At 46.6% G+C, this 24,083-nt stretch overlaps 9 protein-coding genes across 9 annotated transcripts; 6 read left to right on the top strand and 3 right to left on the bottom strand.

Annotated features, from left to right (window-relative positions):
- Nucleotides 1–919: 919 nt before the first annotated feature.
- N7455_003814 (uncharacterized protein) lies at nt 920–3,835 on the top strand (the record flags this gene model as incomplete). Its single annotated transcript, XM_065604582.1, has 9 exons — nt 920–937; nt 994–1,078; nt 1,133–1,253; nt 1,325–1,461; nt 1,539–1,719; nt 1,788–1,942; nt 1,997–2,044; nt 2,116–2,203; nt 2,668–3,835. The coding sequence occupies 9 exons, from the start codon at nt 920–922 to the stop codon at nt 3,833–3,835; spliced, it is 2,001 nt and encodes a 666-aa protein (XP_065462133.1).
- A 797-nt stretch (nt 3,836–4,632) lies between these two features.
- On the top strand, nt 4,633–5,682 carry N7455_003815 (putative potassium uptake transporter; the record flags this gene model as incomplete). Its single annotated transcript, XM_065604583.1, has 3 exons — nt 4,633–5,325; nt 5,374–5,417; nt 5,469–5,682. 3 exons carry the CDS (start codon nt 4,633–4,635, stop codon nt 5,680–5,682), a joined length of 951 nt encoding a protein of 316 aa, XP_065462134.1.
- Nucleotides 5,683–9,883: 4,201 nt separating this feature from the next.
- Nucleotides 9,884–10,356, top strand: N7455_003816 (uncharacterized protein; the record flags this gene model as incomplete). Its single annotated transcript, XM_065604584.1, has 2 exons — nt 9,884–10,081; nt 10,135–10,356. Coding segments are annotated over 2 exons (420 nt in total), but the record flags the coding sequence as incomplete, so codon positions are not given.
- A 1,824-nt stretch (nt 10,357–12,180) lies between these two features.
- Nucleotides 12,181–12,596, top strand: N7455_003817 (uncharacterized protein; the record flags this gene model as incomplete). Its single annotated transcript, XM_065604585.1, has 2 exons — nt 12,181–12,460; nt 12,559–12,596. The coding sequence occupies 2 exons, from the start codon at nt 12,181–12,183 to the stop codon at nt 12,594–12,596; spliced, it is 318 nt and encodes a 105-aa protein (XP_065462136.1).
- A 291-nt stretch (nt 12,597–12,887) lies between these two features.
- Nucleotides 12,888–13,257, top strand: N7455_003818 (uncharacterized protein; the record flags this gene model as incomplete). The annotated part of the gene is made up of 2 exons (XM_065604586.1): nt 12,888–13,109; nt 13,156–13,257. The coding sequence occupies 2 exons, from the start codon at nt 12,888–12,890 to the stop codon at nt 13,255–13,257; spliced, it is 324 nt and encodes a 107-aa protein (XP_065462137.1).
- Nucleotides 13,258–13,510: 253 nt separating this feature from the next.
- On the bottom strand, nt 13,511–14,123 carry N7455_003819 (uncharacterized protein; the record flags this gene model as incomplete). The annotated part of the gene is made up of 3 exons (XM_065604587.1): nt 13,511–13,564; nt 13,611–14,055; nt 14,104–14,123. 3 exons carry the CDS (start codon nt 14,121–14,123, stop codon nt 13,511–13,513), a joined length of 519 nt encoding a protein of 172 aa, XP_065462138.1.
- An 879-nt stretch (nt 14,124–15,002) lies between these two features.
- N7455_003820 (DUF3723 domain-containing protein) lies at nt 15,003–18,723 on the bottom strand (the record flags this gene model as incomplete). Its single annotated transcript, XM_040962387.2, has 3 exons — nt 15,003–17,912; nt 17,963–18,255; nt 18,306–18,723. The coding sequence occupies 3 exons, from the start codon at nt 18,721–18,723 to the stop codon at nt 15,003–15,005; spliced, it is 3,621 nt and encodes a 1,206-aa protein (XP_040807165.2).
- Nucleotides 18,724–18,979: 256 nt separating this feature from the next.
- Nucleotides 18,980–20,124, top strand: N7455_003821 (uncharacterized protein; the record flags this gene model as incomplete). The annotated part of the gene is made up of 4 exons (XM_040962389.2): nt 18,980–19,558; nt 19,607–19,706; nt 19,755–19,969; nt 20,023–20,124. 4 exons carry the CDS (start codon nt 18,980–18,982, stop codon nt 20,122–20,124), a joined length of 996 nt encoding a protein of 331 aa, XP_040807169.2.
- A 1,115-nt stretch (nt 20,125–21,239) lies between these two features.
- On the bottom strand, nt 21,240–23,959 carry N7455_003822 (NADPH oxidase family protein; the record flags this gene model as incomplete). Its single annotated transcript, XM_065604588.1, has 4 exons — nt 21,240–22,327; nt 23,291–23,483; nt 23,535–23,602; nt 23,656–23,959. The coding sequence occupies 4 exons, from the start codon at nt 23,957–23,959 to the stop codon at nt 21,240–21,242; spliced, it is 1,653 nt and encodes a 550-aa protein (XP_065462139.1).
- Between the last annotated feature and the right edge of the window lie 124 nt (nt 23,960–24,083).

The following is a 24,083-nucleotide window of genomic DNA, read 5'->3' on the forward strand; positions in this document are numbered from 1 at the left end:
TAGGAAGATGAGTTTAGCCTTCAGAGACTCGTTGTTTTTTTGGTAAATGCTTACCACAAACCAATGACCAAGACAACACAAATGACTGCTGTGATGGCAGGGGAGGTAGTGGGACCAGTTGAAGTATCCGGCATTTCCTCTTGTCACTTAGTAAAAAGCAAACAAAAGACGAGCTCGTAAAGTCGGGGAGATAAAACATTAATATATCCTCCACCGCTCTATCTTTTCGATCTAATATGCGGGATTTTTCTGCGCCATACCTATAGATCACGATAGACATCTCTTGCTCAGTCGCCGACCGATCAACTCCAACCTCAAGTGGTCAAGTTCGAATTTCTTTTTCGGAGGAATATGGTATTGTGGGCTCGTTTTTGATGATGTGTGATGGATTAACCACCATATTTTGATGAGATCCCACGTACAATTACAACAAGACTCATACGACTAGTAATGTCAAATCCTTAGACCTCAATTTGAACACTTGTGACTGATTCTATAGACTTGGCGAAGGCGGTCGTTCCAAAGCCGAGAAAAACGAGATGAAGCACAAGCAGGCTGTCCCCATATCATTGGAATATATCCCCTACGACCCTAGGATACGGGTGTGGATAAGTTTATACTAAACAATCTGTGCGACAAGACCCTTTGGCCGATAATATCACCCGTACAAAGAGTATCCAAAGCCAGCGGAATAAGCAAAATCCGAAATCCGCGCTATTCATCTAACGAGATTTTCTCCTTTTCGATGTGTAGCCTCTGTGTGATTTTGCAGAGCCGCGCTAACCATGGATGGATGGCCAGAGCGTGGCTGCGGGCACATGGGATTGGCTGTGGTGGGGAAGCTGATAGGCACGCCGCAAGCAGTGACGCCCAGTGCTAAACGTGATTTGCCGAGCAAACCCCTCACGCAAATTCTTAGATGGCCCCGGCGTATGTTGTATGCGGCAATTATTGAAATTACGATAACCTGCAGCTATATAATGAATTTTGCAGGCCCCTTCGAATTCTTCGCCCTTGATAAAGTCTTGCGAGTTTTGCGACATGTGGAAGCCACCGATAAACTTTCTCACCCTGCATTGTACGTGCATCGGCATCTATACCATGTTCCCCATGATCTAATTATTTTTGGCAGATGCCTGGATTATCACCCTCAGCATTCTGAGCTTGGTTATCATCTACCCTTATGGTAATCTGAAAGCCATCGATGCTTATTTCTTCGGAGCCAGCGCGTCGACTGAGTCGGGTCTGAATACGTGAGTATTTTTTTCATCTTTCCTTTCGATCTCACCGAGTGGCTAAACAAGGACTTTTTATGGGTATCAAGTGTCGATGTCAAAGCTTTGAAGACCTACCAACAGGTGTACATATACATCATTCCAATCCTGGGAAATTTGGGATTCATCAACATCATCGTAGTTGTATTTCGGGTTCGATGGTTTGAAAAGCGCCTTAGAGCAATTGGTGAGAAGTCTTCCACCCCCTACCCTCCCCCAACTCAACGCTATCATCGAGAACTAACTTGCCTCTCTAAAATGTAGCCCCGCATCTTTTGAGGCCAAACGCTCCCCCCGAACAACAAGACGCAGAGGCACATTTGAAGGACAAAAGAAGTTTGAGTAGCAACGATGATGAAGCCCCAAACGATCAATTTAGCAGCATTGAAATAGACGACTCGGATAAAGAAAGGGCGCGTGTTGAGACTCGGGACAAATCTTCGAGGTTGGTTTCGATGCCATCGATCAACATAACAGACTCTTAAACATAATGGGTACTAACTCATGCACCAGGGTTTCCCTGGAATTGAACGATGCGAAAGCCGATGACACAGCCGTTTCGAATATCAATCCGACAAAGCAAACCATTACATTCGCCGAAGACCATCGGCCGTCTTCCGACATGGACAAAGCTCTGTATATTCCGCCTCCGTGGAGACGTGAAAGAGGTAAATGAAAATCAGGCTCATATCTCCCTCCGTATTCTCACGAATACTATATAGGGGCCTCGTTTTCTGAGATTGATGAAAGGCTTCATGATGAAGATGATGGTAAGTCCTGATAAGGTGGCGCCTAAACGCAACTCCCAAGTTAATCGGTTCGCTAACTTGGTTCATAAAAGGACGATCCGAGAAAGTCCTCAGTCGTCGACTGACTACCAGAAGCATGCAGTCTGGTACTCACACCCTCAAGCGAGTTGTAACCTCCGTGTTAGTTTTGGGAGGCTCTTCTAGCTCTGACAGAGGGATGCCACTAACAAAGCGGAGGGACACAAAGCAGCTCGATTTGCCGAATATGTCTTCACAAGCTACAGTAATATTCGAAATCAGATTTACCTCTACACTCTTAGACTTTCATTCCCGAACCGTAGCTTGAAACACGCTAGTCCAACTTTAGCCATTCCCCACTAGCCCGGTTAAGCTGTATTGTATTCCCTGGTAACGTTAGATGAGTCATTGTTATAATAATGTAATTCGCTTTGGAATTCGACAGAATCTTTCCTTCATGCGAACAGGCCAAACTTGGGGAAAAGAAATTCTGGTATAATCCTCCAATTCCCTTAAAGTACTGTAAATAAATCTTGGGTTACTCCCCACGCAGTATTTGACATTCAATCTAGGCCTTCTTATCGATGAGTAGGATGCTACAATGCCAAGACAATCGTTCCTTGCAGCTTCACTTACAACATGGATTCTTTCAAGAAACTGCCCCCTGAAGTCATTCAACAGATTCTCGCCAATATCAGTGATTTTGCAGGCATTGAAAACAGCCTGTTGGCATCTCGACGACTCAATGCCGTCTTCCAGGCCCAGCCTACCCGCATCATACAAGAGCTGATCCTCTTAAATCCGATTACTTGTATGCCAGAAATACAAAAGCTATGCTATAACCTCGGACACCTCAGTATCTCTTCACTACAATGCCCGGATCTTGAGCACTATCACCAGACATGCGAGGATCCGCCAATTTTAGGGTACACAGAATCACGGCATATACTTAAGATAGGCGCGCAGATCCAGCGTCTTGCGTGCAAATGTCTCATTATTATGCGAGAAGATCTCATCAAAACTCTTGATAATATCCCCGCGGATTCAATAAGTGGACCTCCACTCCAAATCCAAAATGCCAGCCAACCCTTCACCTGGACAGAAGAGTATCACACATACTGGGCTCTCTGGCATCTGCATCACTACTCCCACCTGCGCAAAGCAGCAACCCAGCGATGGAACTGGAACGAATCCTCAATCCGGGAACTAGACGCATACAACACCTGGAGCGAAATTGACTATCGCACAGCCGAAAGACTCTGGACAGTATCCGCCGTCCTCTCAGATCTGGGTCTGACCCTAAACTGGCTGCCTAATGACCCAGAAGCAGAAGAACCCGCCCAAACCATCTGGCCCGCTCCGGAAGAAACATCAATACCTTTCTTCCCATCATTTGACCTGCCACCCATACAGTCACAAGATAGCAGCCTCTGGGCTACGCCAGATCCTCCCGAGGACACAGAGTTAACATCCGCCTGGATGCTCGCGCCGAGACACCGTGCCTCGCGTCACTGGCACGTCGCACACCTCTATCTCAGTGGTATAAATTTCACACGGACCGTGCCTGCATGCTACTCGCTGACGAACATGAAACCATGGCGACGACTCGGTTGGGTTATCTGGGATGGGTGGCGTATATATTCTATTGGATTGAGTAATATCGCTCGAAAGAAAAAAATCCCCCTTCCGGATGGCGGTTTCCTTGAACAGGAGCCGCGGAATCCGAGGGATCGGAAACCGGGGATTGATTATGTGGCTAGGTGGTTTGCGATGATTGGGGAGGAGAAGCCTTGAGGGGACTTTTGGAGACTGGGGATAGGGCTGATGGGATGTTTTGAGAAATATTCGGGGGGGGGGAATATAGAAGTCATAATCCTCCAGGTTTGATCTTGATATCAACGTGGAACCTTCGAGCTATATGATCATGATCTCAATATCCATGGATATTCAAGTACTACCTACGACCCAACTCTCTGTCAAGTATGTGGGCGCTGCCGAACTTCCGTAAAATTCTGCGAATATTTATGATCCTGACCTTGCTGCACTCATGCTCTTCTGCCATTTGAGTAATAGTTAGTGACTGCCTCTCTATCATGTTTCGGATGTATAGTAGTTTCCTGTAATTTACAAAGAACAAGATTTCACCCCGTCATGTAAAATACAGTTTCTATTCTGGGAACAAAGGGATCGACGGATATAGCCTATCTGGGTTAGTGTTTCAAATTAGAGTTTTGGGAGTTTAAGTCGAAGAGTGTAAAGGTAAATCTGATTTCGAATATTACTGTACAATAGGCCGGAACTCTCAGTTCCATAATCTGTCTGCCAAAGATCCGGAAACACTCGGCGGTATCGAATATCGAAGCTTGAAGCTCCTGTTAAAAATTGTTGTGGGATACTTCTTTGGCCTGCATCTCTTTGGTGCAATCTGCCTTGTAGGGTGGATTCTGCATGCGGATCCGAAATATCGTGGCTACCTTGCTGAATGTGGACAAGGCAACGTTTGGTGGTAAGTCAACTTTGTCTATTGAAATCAACGGTATAGTGACTTATTTCGTTTGCCGGGCGATAGGGGCTTTTACTGCGCTCAGACGATGATTGACAATCTTGGCTTTACTCTGACACCAGATTCGATGATCTCCTTTCAAGATGCGACCTTCCCAATGATTCTCATGAGTTTCCTAGCATTTGCCGGGAATACATGTTATCCATGCCTTCTTCGGCTTATCATCTGGGTCTCCTACAAGGTTTGCCCGGCGAAATCCTCGCTCAAAGATCCGCTCCACTTCCTGCTCGATCATCCGCGACGGTGCTATACGCTACTTTTTCCAAGCCGGCCAACATGGATTCTCTTCGGAATCTTGTTCCTCATGAACTCGATCGATGTTATTCTCATCGTTGTACTGGACTTGAACAATCCCGCCGTGAACAACCTCGCACCTGGTCCTCGACTTCTCGCTGCTATTTTCCAAGCCGCATCGTCGCGTCATACGGGTACATCAACTTTCAACTTGGCTGATGTGAGCCCAGCCGTCCAATTCAGCTTGGTCGTTATGATGTATATTGCAATTTTTCCGATTGCCATTAGCATCAGAGCTTCCAATGTTTATGAAGAAAAGACACTGGGCATATATGGTACTGAAGACGACATGGACGAGAGTGATGGCCGGTCTTATATTATCGACCATATTCAGAACCAACTGAGCTTTGACTTGTGGTACATTTTCCTCGGCTGCTTTTGCATCTGCATCGCCGAGGCCGGTAAGATCGCAGATACGTCAATTCCAGTAAGTGATCAATGTCTAACCCTGCGATAACAAAATTAACGATACCAGGCCTTTTCTGTATTCTCGGTGCTATTCGAAGTTGTCTCAGCATAGTGAGTTATCCATGTATACTTACACCTTTGCTTTGGCTAATTCCGATGAAGTGGCAATGTTGGGCTTAGTCTTGGGTATCCAACTGTTTCGACATCTCTATCTGGAGAGTTCGCCGTTTTCAGCAAGCTTGTCGTTTGTGTGATGATGATCCGGGGTCGTCACCGTGGATTGCCTTACAAGCTCGACCGTGCCATTGTTCTCCCAGGCGAGCGCCTAGAAGAAGATCACCGAGATCAGGATGAGGTACAAACCTCGGTTGACTGAAGGAAGTCTCATGAGACTTGCTCGCAGATTTCGGAATGACGAGAAGACCGAGTACCTGCCACTCCTACGAAGCGACGTGATCCAAAAATTTGGACTTGGCTCAGAATATCTAGCAAAACTTCCTTCTTTTAAGTCTGAATGGACAGAGTGATCTGAAAAAACTAGGCGGTCTGAGTGGACCGAGTAGTCTAGAGCCTCTCTAAGGTGGAGCAAGGAGTAGACGTAAACCAATCACACATTGGCTCCTCTGATCCATTTGTTACTCCGCCATTTTTGTCTTAAGCAGTACTTCGTGCTCGATTCCCCAGCTCGCTGCCAATCACTCCTTGAAAAGTAACTGTATTGATTTGATGATATCCCCCACCACGCCGTTGGTTCCCGCAGGAGTGACCCCGTTTTCGCTCTAACCTGCGTTGAACTCACAATTAAGCGGTCCTCTTTCCTCCAGTTCATTTAATTTGATCAAAGTAGTAGAAGCTGCTATCAATTAATTGAAAATCAGCGGTAGCTGTGACCGGAGCTAGATAATCGTTGAATTGTTCACTCGGCCAATGTTGCTAGGAGGACAGTACCTGAAGGTTGTTTAAAATGGTATCTATAATTAGTGGGGATGTTAAAGTGGATCCATTTTACGTGTCGATCGGATGCAGTTTTAAAGTGTCGTTCCGAATGAAGTACATCCTGGGAGCAGAAAAGGGAGGGTTTCTTGCTTGGTGGAAGGTGCTCTTCGGGTAATAATTCAGCCGGTCCGAAACTGAGCATCGTAGTTGCGCCTACAGACTTGCAAACTTAGTGCAGCTTCGCTTCAACACCACACCCTATTTGTTTTCCGCCGACAGTCATGACCTACCGTTGATTTTTTTCAATTCATGATAGTCTCTTGATCAGATTAAATGAACTGGTCCAGGAGACTTAAAGGCCTGCCTAATTGTAAGTTCAACAAAGGTTGGTGGAAAAGCGGTGGTGGTGATACTGTAGCAATTAAAATTCAAGTGTTTAAGTGTTTGTACAGTATATAATGCTGTTGAAAGTGGTGAGAAGGTCGCTTAGACGCTGTCATCTCTGTAGAAAAGTCTGGTTGATTGAATAGGATTGGTTAAACAGCATTACCTTCTCCACCTATATCTACGGTCCATTAATACTCTCGTACCCCCAAGGTCTCTGGCCCGAAATTAGTTCGGCCTGGTTGCAAGGACCACCTCCGCTCCATTCCGAGCCCTCGGGCGAGACCGGAGAAGTTGAACTTACTATCCTCGTTCTCTCCTGTGGTTCACTGGTAAGACGTGGGGGTGACAGGGTATAGAGAATGCACGGACATCAGAGCAAGTGAAGACAATAAGCCAATAACATCTAATAGACACCATCCTTCCATTTCTGCTAATCAATTTAATTAATTAATTAAACAATATGATTTCCTCGAACAAGTAAAACACTCACCCAGTAACTTCCTTCACGTTTGACATGCGCATAAAGGACAAGGACCGTAAACACTAACACTGCCGTCAACTGCTCTTGACTTCCTATTTACTCAACGTTTATCGAGTTCGTCGTGTGCAATGGTCAACACACGTCTAGGATCAACTAATCCACCCGAGTTCCACGTGACATTTCTTAAAGGGCGCCCTGGGCCTCTACTATAGCGAGAGCTCAAACACGTTGAATCGACCCCTAGCGCCATCGAAAATGAGGGGCTTCTCAATTCTTCAACGCCGCCGCACTTAAATGCGTTTGCCTGTCTTATTCTGGTCTAAACCCAGCTAGCTTTTTTTTTTGATTAACTTACGATACATGTATGCTGAGTTAGGGAGCTAAATTTGTTCATCGCTCCTAGGATCATGGTCATGGCCTCCGGGAGCTTAATATCCTCCAGGAACTGGACCTGTCACTCCCAGGAGTGAGACAGATCGTTCCTGGGCTCTCTACCTTGGATCCTGGAGACACACTCGAAACACCCTTATAAAAGGTCCAAGACCACGTGCAGCAGCCGAATACTACTAACATCACGTGGAGGGGCCTTAACTCATCAACACTCAGCTACGCGCCGTCTTAGCGCCCACCTATTGATCAACGCTCAGAAGGCCATGATTGGAAAATCATGGTTCAAGACCCCCTATCAGGCTTATGATTGGTTTACAAGTCAATGACTAATCATGCTGCTGTGACGTAATTAACTAAGGTATCTCCCAAAAGGGTGTATTTAGTAAATGCGAATACATCGGGTCGATGATTGGCCTTCAAAGAGATTACTAAATATCCGATTTTCAACCGCAATAACGGAACCAAGAAGGTGTCGCAGTACTTATGCTCACCCTGAAATGCTGTAACAATGGGTTAATCAAGTCTTTGCACATAGCAGCGACGATTTTCGTCCTACAGGCCTCAGTCATTACTTTATACATTTGAATATTAGTGCACAGGAAGTGTAGGGACTAATCATTATTACGTGGCTGTAAAACTGCTATAGCAGAGGGGACTATGTAGAAACTGCTACATAGCAGCGTGGCGAATCGCCGGGGGTTTCCCAGAGGCGGTCAGCAGAATGCGCAAAGGAGCCCAAATAAATAGCGATTAGCGACTATGAACATAAACGCATTTGAGCCTTCGAGCCTTTAATGAGACACAAGGTATAAATTAACTTCCGGGGCAAATTTCAAATGACATATCCTACTCGATACTCTACGTAGGAAGCTCGTGGGCGTTAGCGCCTGTCTTTACTCTAATCAGAGTCGCCCGACTCCTTCCCGAATCAGTTTCTATATAGTAACGCCACAAAATCCCTGCCACTGTTCTCAAAGAACCAATATGTATCACCGTTTCTAGAGGCTACAAGAAGTCTGGGATCAGTGCTTAAAGCTCATAAGAGGGTAAAGAGGCATACCTGCATAGTTGAATCCCTCGTCAAGAATGGGCTCTGTGGGTGATAAAAAAAACTGCCTCCATTGATAGGAACGGCAACGGTCATTTGTTTAGGCATTGCCAGAAGGCCCAATCTCGGGCGAGATATTTACAGGCAAAGGGCTTTGATTGAGTTCCCAGGTTTGGGCGGGCGTTAGAGGCAAAGTTGATGGGATCAAAAAAAATGACTGTTTAACACAACCGAAACTTGTTGGAACACCCTCAGGTTAAAGCAGCCGCACCGTCTGCCTCATTTTTAATACCCCCGCGTCAATGTCTCAAAGTTATGCTCTCACGATAAGCTGATCTAAAAAGATATAAGAAAGTACAATCTAACTAAAGCTTGAAAATTTGTCCTTTACATTATTACACCCCAAATAATATCATTCTTGCTCAAGCAGCCTGATTTGGACTGGTGGCACTCTGAATGCTGCTTGTTTAGAGTCACGCCCGGTCTCGGCTAAATTAATTTCCGAATAGCCCTATACCTCCTGATCTATGCACCGTAAAGCTATAGTCCGAGTAACCTTCTATATTTGAGGCTAGAGCAAGTCTCTCTGCTTTAGTCCTCGCCCACCTTTCAGTTATCTACGGAAGTAATATTGTAGTGGTTCTCATATCATCTTATCCTTATGGAGTTCCCCTGCACGACCCATGTGCATCTAGAAGCGTGACCACAGTTCCCAGAGGACTAGAAGGCCGGTAAACGAAGGGAGAGCCCAGGAACGATCTATCTCGCTCCTAGGAGTGACATGTACAGATAGAGGACATTAAGCTCCCAGGCCATGACCATGATCCTAGGAGCGATAGTTAAATATAGCTCCCTGACGCAGCATATCGTAGATTAACCAGCAGAACAGCTAGCCGGGTTTAGACCAGAACAAGGCAGGCAAATGTAACAGCGTCGAAGAATTAAGAGACCGCTCATTTGTCCTTTATGCGCATGTCAAACGTGAAAGAAGTTCTTGGTGAAAAGACCGACATTACAGTTATCGCAAGCACCTAAAGTGTCAACTGGAGGGATCGGGATAGTTGCCGAATTGGTTAGGATAATAAAGTGCTTTGCAGCACTTAATGTCTTATGTATGCTATTTCAGTTTTGTGCAATCTAATCGGGTTACATACATATGTACGATGAATCACGCAAAGCAGTGTCCAATCGTCTCTTAGCAGTAGCCCACTCGAGCTGCTGGCTCTCTGGTATATCATGAGCCTTGTGCCCCAACTCTGACTCAGTCAAACTTCTACTTTCCTCCCACCTGGTCAACCTAGCACCTAGGTACACATCTCTTCTTTTAAAGCCACGATGACCAGCCCTTCAAGCACGATTCTTATTGAGGATGACGAACTACCCCCGAGCTGGCGGTCAGGCAATTCACAGGCCCAAAGGACGTCTCCACGTACATCTCTTGAGACCCTAATTGAACCAAACGATGCTACGAGTGGTAGCATGGAACCATCCCGCAAACGCAAAAGGGCCAAGAGAAAACAACCTGACACTCTGGTAGAACCTTCCCTCCCAAGACACTCCGATTTCCTGAGCTAATGATGGACCAGGATACCTGTTTCAAGAGACTGCGTAAGACATTTGACAAAAGAGATCAAGAAGTTGAAAAACTTGATCAGGAGGTTGAAAATCTCGAGCAAGAATTTGAAAAGCAGCAAAAGCAAGTCCAGGAACTTCAAAGCAAGCTTCTCCAACAGGAAGACCAGCATCAAGAGGAGCTTTCCCGACGACGCATTCTGGACTGCAAAATATGCTACAAGCAGCCGGATTGTTGGTATATTCTACTATGCGGGCATATGATTTGTGAGACATGCGCAGAACGACTTGATCAAAATGCATGCCCTTTTTGTAGAGCAAGCTTTTCGGGGTTTATCAAATGCTATCTATCCATTTGCAGGATAGATGTACATGTATTTTCTAATATGAGCTCGACGCATTTGGTGATTCAACTCGAAATCCTCTTTCATCAGCCTAGGAATGATTATAGTTTGCGAACACTATGAAGTATATAGTATACAACTAAAGGATAGGGTCGGGACCGTGTCAGTCGTGAACGCTCAGGTTATTTTCAATTTTCTTTCGATATCAACGTCGTCTAACAGCTCAACCTTATCACTCTACTTCTTAAATTTAGTCCGAAATAGCCGGGTTATTCTATTGTTTTTACAATTTCATGAGGTGGCTAGATAGAGTGGATAATCCGTGTTTGTCCATTAGTATGGCGTGCTAGATAACCGCGCACAAATCCCAACTTCCGGGCGATTTTAGAAAGAAGTCCCATTCTGAGGCAATAGAGGTAATGTGAGATAATCGAACTTAAAGAGTGAAATATTAAATTTATGTTGTAGAAGACGCTTATGCTTATGCACCTTGTCCACAATGCGCTTTTGCGCCTTATAACCATTACGCCAATTTCCTATGTCCGGTTAACACCGCCAGAGTCGAAGATTATCGGCATACAATATTCCAGATAATAGAATATTCTCAGGGCTCGAAAATTTCGGGCTATTAATTTTAGTGTTGAGTATCACGGTGGCTGTGTTGGGTATCATGGTGGCTGAACCTTATGGCAGGGATTGGGAACAGATATATGAGGCACCCCGCCCCTGTAAAATAGAAGACAATAAGTAAATCAATTATTTCAACATATTCTAAACTTCAAATTTGAAAGGGATCTTTTATTCCGGCTTATTTAGAGATAAAGCTCTTTAAAATTTAAATCTTATTATTTTCTCCTCGCTCTTATCTTCTTATCTAGAAATTTATCACGTCCTAGGAACACGTGTTCCAGGAACGTCAGAGCTGCTGTCCTTGAACTATTCGGGATTCGTATATGGACCGAAGTGCGGCTGAATATTTGGCATAGGAACCAACAGGTCCTGGCTGCAATCAGGAGGTCTGCACGATAGTAGGTAGCTGGATTTTATAGTGGTGGTTGAGAACCGCCGTCTATAAGCCACTGTTACATCGGGAGAGCATCTCGCTATTCCCAGTGTGGTCGAATAAGAACCCACTGCGGAGACGACTACGGTTAAGGATATCTATCATACCTAGAGGTACCCCTGGCTAATGATAACGTTCCTAACTTTAGAGTGGGGCTTCAAATCCCCAACGCACCTGCCAGCACATGCATCGCCTTGTCATCAGCGTCTCGGGCCGTTGGTGCTCTAATGCTCACATATTTTTTCTCAACCGAAAATCTGCCAAGATAATTGCGGCATTTTGTAAGGATACGGCTACCTAGGGGAATGCAAACTGTGGGAAGAGTATGACCCAAGAATGTTCATTTAGAGTACATAAGAGGATTCCATAGTAAAAGCGAGAGATATGTTGTGAGTCTTGACCTGAAACAACACATAGTCGTGGGAAGATCATATATCCCAAAAGTATGTTTTATTCCGCAAGGCGCTTAGGACGTGTCACTGCATTACCCCTCACCTTGGCTCTAGAGATATATAGTGGTAATTTTCGCTCTTTTTGCACTCTGCTAAGGCACCTCATGAGCTAAGTGGGCATTGCGAACAAATACTATCACGTGTAAGTCCTATATTCTGGTCTTGATTTCCTAAGAAATATCTCTTAGCATGACAATAGACATGTCGGCATCGAATGAGCCCCTTGCTGGAATCGAAGCAGCAGTTCGGCTTCAATGTCTGGTACAGACTGGGAGCGCAGCTGACTACGTTTCCGAATTCCTGAAGCTCCGAAGCAAAATCACACGGGAGACATTTATTGTATCCATTTTCTTCATTGGCCTTAAAAAAGAATTGCAAATTGGTCTTCGTCAATTAGGGGAGCTTCCTGACATGTGGGAAAAGATGGCAGAGAAAGCGATCGCTGTTGAACGTCAACTTACTGAGGAGCGAAGGCAGAATGGTCAGTGTTTTAGTTGTGGGCAGCCTGGCCACGTAGCACGTAACTGTTCAGAATAGTCTTACTCTATCGGCAATGAAGATCCTGTGCCCCACTTGCAGTCGATTGGGCTATCGTCAGTGCTGTTGTTGGTGCTTGAATTGGTGGTTTGATTTGTTTGCTAGATTAAAGTCCTACTAACCGTGCCAAGCCCACCAACATGGGGTAGTGTGTTGGTGGGCTTGGCACGGTTATATGTTCAAAAACCGCCATTGCACTTTTGCGCTTTTGCGCTTTTCGTGCTTTCATAACGTTTGACGTTCTTTAAATGCTACTCCCTAGCCAATGAGCATACGAATATAAGAGCACCCACCTCCTTATTTCTTAATTCTACTTTCCAGCAAGTCTAATACTAGAGTCCCGAGGCATATTTTAGGCTACAGACTAGCAGATGGCGACTACAGGCCCTCGTTCAAATGGCTCTTCTTCGAAAAGAAAATCAATGCGTCAAAAACAAGGTCGTCGCAAATCCAATTTGATGAAAAAGGCACGCGAATATAGTAGGTTGTGTGAAGCAGACGTCTGCGTCGGGATTCGCCTTCGGGAAACGGGCCAAGTGTTTATCCTATCGGCGGATGCCTCGGGATTTTGGGGATTTCTTGGGTCGCAACTGGTATGCAGGCAGAAACGAGTCACATGACCAAGGCTAACTTTTCTAGGCCTCCTATTATCCGACCCCATTTTTAATTATGGATCAAGACCTGGAGAAGGCTGAAGAAGGTATTATAAGGAAACCAAGCGAGGCAAATCTTCTAGCTTAACTACTATAAAATTAATTCCCCGGGTGTGCCTTGCGTACCCAGGGGCACGTGATCTCATCTCAATATCCCAGGATACTTTCAGCGCTCTAGGCCCTTCTATGAAGAATAAAGGCTCACAGGGAATCACATAAGAGATTGAACAAGTGGAAGCTGACATGATGGTTTTCTTCCAAGAACGAGAGAAAACTGGAACAACGTATGAAAGTCTTTAGGTGCAATGATACATAGTGAATCATTAGCGCATAGATGGTGTCTATTCCATTGGCAACCCGTAAAAGCTCGACGATAGCATCCGCTTGTTCTGAATCTAACGGATATTCCGAGAGAGTCCAGTAAAGCTTGTTCAAACTCACATCTTGAAGTTGGTCCAATTCATGTCTAGTAGCGAAGTCATACAAACGAGCATGCACCAGCAGTGTCTTGGGATGTTTGCACAGGTGGTTTCCATATCCACAATGTGGCAAAGATATCGAATTGTCGGTCTTCACCTGGATATCTTCATGACTCGCAAAATAATTTTCTTTCAAGGGAAGTAGATCCTGCGTTGCAATATCGATTTCATCTTCGCATGAAGCATGACTCGATTTATCGGCTGCTGGGATAAGGACAGAGTAGTCCCCACTGTGAAGGTACTGAAGGATATGGCCAAAGATATCCTCAACATCGTCGTCAACCACATAAATTATTTCGGGCGAACTTTTGTAACGACACCGGAGGCTTTGGATTATCCCGCTGGGCGCAGCGAATTTCTTCCCGTTGGGGCCAACCTCCAGGTATGCGAGGGGGGAGATAAAGTGACTGGGTGTTTTTAGATAACTCCTCCAGAGGAAAGGAAAGCGTACTTACTCTGGCCGTACTTGAATCATAACGAGATATTTCGTCGGTGTTATCAATTAAACTCGAGGCAGCACTATATACAGGAGCATCGGAAGAAGTGAGCAGCATGAGTTTAAATAATTGATCAGTGGCTAACAAGAAATGTGGCGTCTACATGCTACCTCAATGTGATTGGTCCAGGACGCTGACTCAGCGTGCTGGAGCAAGGCCCACGAATTTGATCGTCTTTCTTTCGTGGTCTCCTTCACCCCACTGGAACGCCCAGCCCCGCTACCTGCGTCATTTGCTAGCTGGAAAAGGGGTATCTTGGGTAGAGGTTGAGATTGATCTTGGTGTGAGAGGCTCGCCCGTATCCAGTCCTACCTTCAGTATCAAACTGGAGGGTTCAAGAGCCCCTTTAGGGACGTTTACCAAGAAATCGAGGCTAGATGAGCTTTACGACGGATCCAACTAAAAAGCTGGACATGGCGCTTCTTGTGCAGTATGCTGCATTTGGGGGGGCGGGGGCTTTCCATAGATGGAGGAAGAGTGTTTTCTGGCCTATGTTGTCCCCAGGCCGACAAAGACACAAATCCACTGCCTTAAGGCCAGTCATGTAATAGATCTGTGGATCTGCGTCCAGGCGGGCTTTGAGTCTGGAGATGTGGGTCCGTGGTTGGGAAGCTGTGGTGGGAAGGCTTTGGCTTTAGGCACTGTGACCTAGCACAGTTGATTCGAGGCCACCGATGGAAGGCAGTGGACGTGGACCCACTTTGGACGTACGTCCACGGCTCCTAGTCTAGGTGGGCTTTATAGCTGTCAACTGGCGGCTACCCTGGCTCAGTGACCATAAGGGTTCTCGGTCTTCTGACTACGGTCTATATGGGACACAAGTATTTTGATCTAGATCTCAAGTGCATTATTATCGCCTACTGCCGGCGTTTTGTCGGCCGATCATCATCACTACCGGGTTCAATTACTCGTGCGATCGAATTCACCGCCTCTTCACTCACAACCAGATCGTCGCCGAATGTCATGAATATCGTGTTCGTGCCATCCTCAATCGCCGCATCAAAGCACTGCCCCGGTGGGACCTGCCGTAGATTCTGGTCATAAAACGTTGCCTGACGTTCTCGCGCGTTTTTGGACGCCATTCGCCCAACAGGAGAGGGGTCAGATGGATCGACCACCATTTGGTGGACCAAGCGATTCCAGTCGCCGTGTTCATCACGTGCACGGAACATGATTGTCACTGCAGAATGCTTGGCTGCATCGCTCGCTCCTTCTCCTCGCTCACGAGACTTGTCTTGTTCCTCGGGCAACTTGTCTGACCCAGCTATTTCTATTCGTGTGCGCGTATCGGTCTGCGCGGGAGACTCTCGTTGTAGTGACGACGAGGGGCGCTCTACCAGAGTGTCCTTCTGCGTAGCATCGGCTATAACATGGACCTCCGGCGAAGCGTTTAGCGGTACGGACTCAGACAACCGTTCTTCCTGTTCCGATCGGGTATTCCTTATTCCATGGTGGTCTGAGTTTTGATCGATCGAGCTCGAAATTTCTGGCTGCGGTTCGAACTCGACCGAGCCTGATATTTCTTCCGGTGCCTGTTGCTGGTCCTGAGTCAGGCCAACTTGACTAGCCACGGGCCATGAACTCTGCTCTTCATTCATCTCCAACAAAGGATGATGCTGTGCTTTGAGGAAATCAATCTGAGTACCAGGTCTTGCTGTCGGTTCCTGATCAGCCGTTCGTAACAGTGCGTTTATATCCTGCTCCAGAGTTTCCTGTGGCGGAATGGATAACTTGCGGGGTTGTTGGCGCCGTGGCGTGCGGTCGTATGGTTTGAATTTAGCGCTCTCTCGCAGCGCCGCACTTTTGGTGCCCACAATCCTATAGGGGCCCGATCTTATCTCCGATGCCCCACGTCCTTCTAAAATTGCCAGTGCTTTTTCAACTTCTTCCGATGAAGAAAGCTGCGCTGCTGTTTCTGCCGCTTCATTCTCTTGTTCGTCTGCGTGCTCTTCCATATTGACATCTATCGAAGATTCTCCCCGCGGCTGCTCGTCCTCGGCATCAGCAAGACGGAGGATTTTGTTTTCCTTGCCCGTTGGTGCCATAGAGTCGTGATCTTCAAATCCAGCGGCGAGGTGTTGTTGCCTCTCATGCGAATCCATATCTGGGTGTGGTGGTAAAGAGGCCATAGATGTCAAACGAAACTCTCCTGGTGACTGTGGGGGTTGCATCAAGGCCAGTTGGTCGTGCGAGACCGTTGATACTTGTAGTTCCGTGGAGGTATACCTTGACCCAACAGAAGGCGAGGGAGGTCTCGAGGGAACAAACCCAAATCCAGCGTGACTATCTTCTGATTCTTCTTCGTCGCTGAAACCATGATCCCCCTCAATAATCTCGCCGTGCTCCAGTTCATCGGCTCCGGCTGGTTCCATATGAAGAAGACCCTGCTCATTTTGACTTATTATACCCCTACTTCCAACGAATCCAAATCCTGTCTCGGATGCTGGCTCCACTACCTCTCCTATCCGGCTGCCTTCCGAATCAATGCGCGCGATTTCCTTGCCATAATGACGGTCGGCACGTGAGGATCGGTGTCTTCGCTGCTGTCGTTGCTGTTGCCTCTGTAGCTTCTCCGCTTGCTTCTGCTGACGTCTCCCTCGGCGTGCATCTTTCAAACGTTGCCGTTCTAAGTGGCTATCCTGCCCGGCTCCTGTACCCGCAGACCCAACCCGTTCTCCTTCATCTTGCGGCGAACTATTGTTCGGAATAAAAAGCGGGGACATTGGCAAGTCTGGAGTTGGAGATATACCCGCTGTGTCGTTATTTTCACAGGGCATTGACAGCTTGCTGAAGAAGGTAAAGTAGACACTCCTCCTCACCAAAGTGGAAGTAGCTTTTCGTTCCCTTTGGAGGGAATCACCATGGAGTTGGTCGATGAAAAGGAATTGACAATCTTGCAGTTGGGCTTCGGTTTGCGGATGTCCACATCGAGATTCCTTCTTGGATTCCCTTCCACCAACGAATTGTACTGGAAGCTTATGGTCAAGAAGGACGGCCCTCAAGAAGCACTCAGTGACTTTGTTGATCAGGGATTCAATTTCTTCCCTATTGTACCGATAACGATCTGGTCGACGGGCTCTCAAAAGAGCATCTTGCGCAATTTGCCGATCTGGCGACTGCTGGATGAGCTGCTCAATTTGTGGCGACTGAAACCCAAGCCTCTTTGCGAGTACAGCCATCTCATACAGTATCATAGGCTCCACCACCTCACAATTAGGCTTCGCCGTAGGATTTTTCTTCTGAGGCTTTTTGGATAACTTCGGGTAGTGACGCATAGCATAGAGCCATAGTTGTCGATATCCAAGTTCCGCTGGGTCCCCCTGGGAGTGCGAGTAAGATCGAAACCCAGCTTCGGATGTTTGTATCAAGAACTGCGTATGGGTTGAATCAAAAGACAAGAACGCCGCACGCGTGGCGCCTCTAATCGTGGGGAATGATCTGGAAGGTATGATAAGCCGTTTGATGCAGTTCGCGCATGATTCTAGGTACCAGAGATCTTTAAAAAACGTATACAGAGATGGAATTATGCCCTCTGTTCTCTTTAATCGCTTCCAAATTGAGGTCCGCTCGGATGCTGTGAAGTTTGAAAAGACTTCGCCACTGTGTACAAGACCTTTCACGGTGGTTCTATCCTTCGAGGAGACTCCAGGTGCCAGGAGTTGCAATGTTTCCACCGTATGAGGGTCAACTTTGAGCATCTTAGCACGATCGTGTCCCACGAGTGAAGACCAGTATTGCCGTAGCCTAGTCAGCGCGTGAACTATCTCCTACGAACGTAATCAGCATCTATGTTTTTTTAAGGGTCAGACGACCTTACCTCGTCGCAGCAAATAGCCAGAGCCTGCGGAAGAGATCCGATTTGCATTCCATGTATCATCAAGGAGGGCAAGCCGAGTAACGAGTCAAAAGCAGCTCGGACGCTCGGATGAGACTCGAGTCCGCGAAGCCGCCTGGCTTTGTTGTCTGACAGCCGCGCCAACCATCGATTTTCGAAGTGTGAATTTGCTTCATATCGATATTGCCGAACTTTCAGGTAAATCTCACCATCGCTTGGAACTCTCTCGTTGGAATATTCATCGACAAGGCTTGTTTGAAGATCGGGACTAATGTCTTGGGGTTGTCAAAACTGCGGGAAAGCATGTGGTGGATTTCTGGCTTACCATCCAAATACAAGTCAACAGTCCACCATTGGTCGATCGATGGTAAATAGTGTTCTCCGGCCTTTAATCGATGTTGGCCATGAAGGCACTGTATGGAACCAGTGGAGAAATGGAGGTGTGGGTAGCGGCTCGGTTGATCAGTCATCATGTCCCCGGCGTTTACTCGCCCTGCTTGAAGAGCCTCATGGAGATGCTCTCTTGACACAACAGCGCTCACGTGGTTGTATATATCGAGTCTTCGACAACCTTCTTTGTCAAATATCTCACAGAGTCTTTCCACATTTTTTGTGTTCATATGTTGCGAGATGGATGGGTGGGGGGTAATCTGGCTGATGTTAACCTTGGCTGTTCCTTGGTAAGTCCGACACCTTTCTGTCAGGATCTGCAGCTCAGGATCTGTGTATATAGACTCGTCCATGGTGCTGGTGAGGCAGAATCTACGTAGCAGTAGAGTATCGGTTGTTTATATTTGACTGGTCTTGGCCTCACAGAATATAGGGTCCACCTAGCTGATTCAGCGTCCTGGTGACCAATGTGACTGCAAAAGCTGGGGGTGGCCCCCAAAACAAATTTAGTTCCATTAATACAATTGCATTATAAATAGGCCTCTTCGCCTTCAAGCGCTATACGTTTCCACCTCATTTCCTTTCCGCACCTCTTGATCTGGTCCAAATATGTCGAAACAAGATAAGCACTGCACGGCGATTGACTTCAAGAGCTACCAAGAACGACTTGCGAATAACCCATCAGGAGAGGCACCCTTGAGCAAACAGCCACACCAGCTTGATGCACCCACCCAATTGGACAGTAGTTCCAACTCAAAAAAGAGAAAAACGTCTCCCCGGAGCGAACATACACGAAAGGTTGTGAGTGGAGGCCCAAAACGCTTTGGCTTACCTCAGGTGTGCGAGGAAGGTACATATCTCGGGTTAATCGTGAGGGAGGAATCACCCTGGGACACTTATCGTCGGACACTCAGGTGTAATCTGGCAGGTGAGGTGTTCATTGCAGCTCGCCGTTCCCGTCCGTCCCAGGTAGTAGCCATTCGGGAGTACACCAAAGGGGACGTGGCTAAAATGCGACGACTGTATGATATCCTTGACCACGATAATGTATTGACGGCCCGAGAGTGCTTCGTCAATGAAGGATGCATGTACGCTCTCGTCAACGACCTCCAGCTCACTTTGGAGCAGCTTGTGGGGTGTCGGTCTCTCTATCCTACGGAGGCGGAATTAGCTTCCATGACTTGGCAGGTATGTGGCTCTTGACATTTCAAGTATTTTAAGCTCACGACAGTGCAGATTTTGGATGGTTTATGTTACCTCAATGAAACTGGATTAGAACACCAGTCTCTGACATGCCGGAATATTCTTCTCGGCCTAGATGGCGTTATCAAGATCGGTAAGTGGCAATTGCCTCCTTCGTTATGATTATTCTAACCCCCTATAGCCAGCTTGGAGATGTGCGTGGAACGTCCGCCGGGTCAGGCACGGAATGTATACATCAAAACTCTCGCTTCCATTACCATGGAAATCATGCAGAAGTATGTGAAAGATGATGGAATGGTGGGAGTAGATGACGTGGATCGTTGGCCTGTCGACTCGGATGCCTTTGGGTTCCTTTCCGCCCTCTCGACAGCAAAGTCTATTGAATCTTTGAAAGAGGTACCCAAGCCAATATGTCACGAGTAGACGAATATAAAACTAACATTTATCAGCAACCGCTTGTCCGCAAAGAAAGTCGATTGGTAGGAGAGTTGATGCTTCTTGCTCGGTCTGTTTTAGTCTCTGCAAGGATGTTCTATTCCTACGAGAGATAGTAGGAAACGATATCTTTCAAGGAATTGTGAGTATTGGCTTGCTCATGGTTTTCAAAGGTTCCGTCATATACCCGTAACTTTCAATCATGTCGGAAAGGCTGTCAGTAAATGCATCAAGCCTGCATCCAGACAATATAATCTATCAGCTCGTGTGCTTCAGCAAAGAGCTGTCGGTAAAGCTCTAATCTTGGGTACTGAAGAAACTAAAAACCTAGGAATGCTATATTTGTTCCTGTAGGTCCTTAAACGGCGGCTAGGTCCTAACTATTCAGAATATCACGTACAAAACCAATAATTACTAGTTATGAGTGAAGGAGATCGTGGGCCCAGAATTTCGTCTGAGAAATTGAGACGGGAATAAGGCGCCATTCCTAAAATGAGACGTGGCTGCCGCATAAGGGACTTCATACATGCTGCGTGATTGACTCATGGTGGCTACGTGATTGACTCATGACCGGCCCGTCGGGAGGCCACAGCCGACCGAAATCCTCCAATAGACCACGATCTTTACCACGAATTTATTGAAGAAATTGAGGACAGGGACCGAGAAAGTGGTGCCATTCGCAACCACCAGCCAGCGCGCGTATCGAGAAGACAAGGATTGGTTGTAGGACAATCCAATAACGTTAGCTTAGGGGGTCATTTGGAGATAAATCTGACTCAGCAATTGCAACGGCCCCTCCCTCTGGGGCACGGTTCCCTACGGTCTAAGAGCAAGAGAGAGACGATGACATTGTGTAATAATATGTTTGACTCAACACCTGCTAGAAATAATCATGGCCTTAGAATCTCTGGAGAAAGATCATGTGGGAAGAAGCAATTCCAGACAGAGACTTGAGGTTGGGAACCACCCATCTTTCTAGCTTGCATGAATTTGCTTCATTCCCCACGGGCGCCTCTTGGATGATGTTTAGTTGGTCCTGGGAAAAGACGCTATCACCTCCAAGCATGAGGTCTACTGCCATTGACTCAAACGATCGATAAAGACTGGTTAGAGCTGGGTAGCGATTGAGAACATAAATGGCCAACGTGTCTACCATTTTGTTCTGAAAAGCTGTTCTTCTACCTCTATTTCAAAGTCAGCAATACAACCATTCCATAGGGCATAAATGGGCTTACATTTGATTTGCCAAGTCTTCACTGGCTAGTAAAATCACACCAAGTCCCATGCAAGTAGCAGCTTTCCACCAACGCTCGCCCCAGCGGCACTGATCACTCAAATAGTCGCGATCTGTTTTTTGCGGCACGAATTGGTTCCCATGTAAAGCCTGTAAGATAGAATCTCTGGCGATCGTAGGGATTGCCCGACGTTGTCGGTTAAGCGGAAGACCGTTTTTCTCACTTTCCTTCAAATCATTGACATGATTTTCGAAATGAATATGGATCCAAATCTGGGCAAGACGGCGATTCATATCGTCTGACTTCGAAACTGAACAAGTGAGCGAGTTCAGGTACCTCAGATATGACACGCACGCCGTCAGGGACGAATTCAAGTCAACACGAGGTAAAGTAGGCAAGTGACAGTTGAGTAAAAAAGACTTAAACGAGGCAATCGGGCCGTCGGATCGTATAATTGTGATCAAACTATCACCGCAGTCTTCGACATCTCGAGCTTGTTTTGCGCTCATTGTCTCGCCAGTTGCAATCTGACATATTGTTTGAATGCAGTCAACGTACTCAGCTACCTGGGTCCGGTTATCGACTGGCTTGTATTTGTGAAAGGTTCCTCTTTCGATCTCTTGTACTTTCAGAAGCTTGAGATCTGGTGAAGTGAGGGCTCTTCTCTGGTGGTGATTCCCAAGGCCGAAAGCACTGAAATTATCTTCACTGGGCTTTGAATACTTGAGTTGTTCTTTTTCGTTGATCACGATGGGTTGGATTTCTGTGTTTCCACATTTCGCAAAGGCATATACGCCTGGACTTGCCGTTCGGAGACCTATTGTCATTGTCTCTTTGTTGCTGTCCGTGGACTGCGTCAACTGTAAGCTCCCATCTGATGGCAGAGGGACTTCTGGCCGTTTTGAATGAAACTGAGGGGCATGTTTCAGTAAATCCTGACGCTCAGTACAGTCTCCTACGTTGATAGAGCTGCATTGTGAGGTAGCCAGATATTTTTCATTGTGGAGTGCCTCTGGTGTGAGCCAGGCATCCCAATCAACAAGCTCATCATCGGAAATATCGGGTCCAGGGGCACCATGAGAGACTAAACTGTCTGGGTCAAATAATACCATTATTTGTATGCTGGTCAGCGACACTAAGAAATTAATGGTCAACTTCTCGCAATGGTGGGCTTCAAGAGGGAACGTCTGGATATTAGAAGAATTGCCTCGTGTTCTGTCAAGTAAAGTGTGAAGAGGAACAGACACTGAATTCGGGATAGCTGGATAAATAAAGGAAGAAAGCGAATGGCCAGAAAATAAAATAAACAATGGCACACAGGGTTTTCAAGCGTCCCCAAAAGTCGCTTCTTCAAAGGTGACAACTGGGAGCCGTTTTGGTTGCGACCCTAAAAAGGTGTCGCAACCTAAACGGCAATTAATTGAATCATTTGACCACGATTTTCCTCTCATGGCCACAGTTTTCCCAACCCACCAAAAAAAGGGGACCGTTGAAATAGATTTTGCCGGTCGCCATGCCCTAATGAAAATACTCGTCAACGCAACAGGAAGGTCAAGGTCAAGGTCAGAACGGAATCGCTTTCTAAGAAACCGTGAGAATTGAAACAGAAGCCGATCAGGAAATGGAGTACACCCTGTTTACAAATCCTGAATTGTGCCGTGACTGGAATAAACAAGAATTGATCACAGAAGCATAGAGCATACGCTGTTCCTTGGACCGGAGAATACACTGATGAATCGGTTTACGATGACGGTGAAGAACAGATCGGGTGCAATGGTTAAACGTTGAAAAGGGGCTATTTGTTTCTGAGGGCGGTGAATTCTATTCAATCTGTGGCCAATTGGTCATTCGCTGGCCCCACCCGCCCCATCTCCCCCCACTTGACAGATTGGTCCTTCTCGTTATGAAGGTTGAAACTCCGTCTCATACAACCTTACTCTCTGTTCGAGGTGTTTACGAACTAATTCTCTCAAACTATCTCGTACTTCATGTGATGCGGATACTAGGAAGTTAGCGTCTGGTTTGTTACTCAAGGTGATGGACTTACCCATAACCAGAACCTCACCGCGGTCTTCATGAGTGTTTGGCAGCCGTTTTATGTTTCGCCCGGAAGCCTCTTCTGATATAATTTCATCATATCGAGGCTTTCCATTGAAAACTGTCGCGCGGCGATGCTGGCCAAACGGCTTGCCATGTTCTATCATCTGGTTTGATGCCACAAAAAAGGACATTTCGAGTATCTGTATCACATTATTAGCGCGAGTATGGTTAAACATGAACAGCCAACCCACATAGCCATCATCCAAGATATCATCGCTTAACAAGCTGTTCAGAAGCGGTTGGGCTGCAACAGCAATATCTGAGAAATTCAGCATCGTTGGTTTGCTCTCTGAACGTGGAGGCCGAACTTACCCAATGTTTGGACCTCCCACACGAAATGTACCCGGCGCACATGTGACGTGCAAGTGTTGTACCCGTACAGGAGCTTTTTAAGGTAAGATATGACACCTGCTATACCGAAATCGGTCGCAATTGCCAAGACGCATTCGTAATGGTCTACGGATTTGCTGACTCCATACGGCCCGCTAACAAATGCTGTCAAGGAAGTATAGCCATCCAGGGCTGTACGATGGTGAATAGTCTCAGTGAGCCCTCTTCGAGGTTGAACAAAAAGCTCCAGGACATCCTGCTTTTCTGGCGACCAAGATGTCACCATGAACGGGTGTGTCTGGGCCCAGGAGAATAGGCTTGCCGCGGGTATCCAGAGACTTATGTATTGGCCTGCCTCGACATGTAGGGGCCTTGTAAGTGCAATCCTTACTTTCAGCGGTGTTGCCTCT

Source organism: Penicillium solitum (genome assembly GCF_028829755.1).
Source record: "Penicillium solitum strain IBT 25940 chromosome Unknown utg000002l_segment0_segment0, whole genome shotgun sequence".
Taxonomy (NCBI): Eukaryota; Fungi; Ascomycota; class Eurotiomycetes; order Eurotiales; family Aspergillaceae; genus Penicillium; species Penicillium solitum.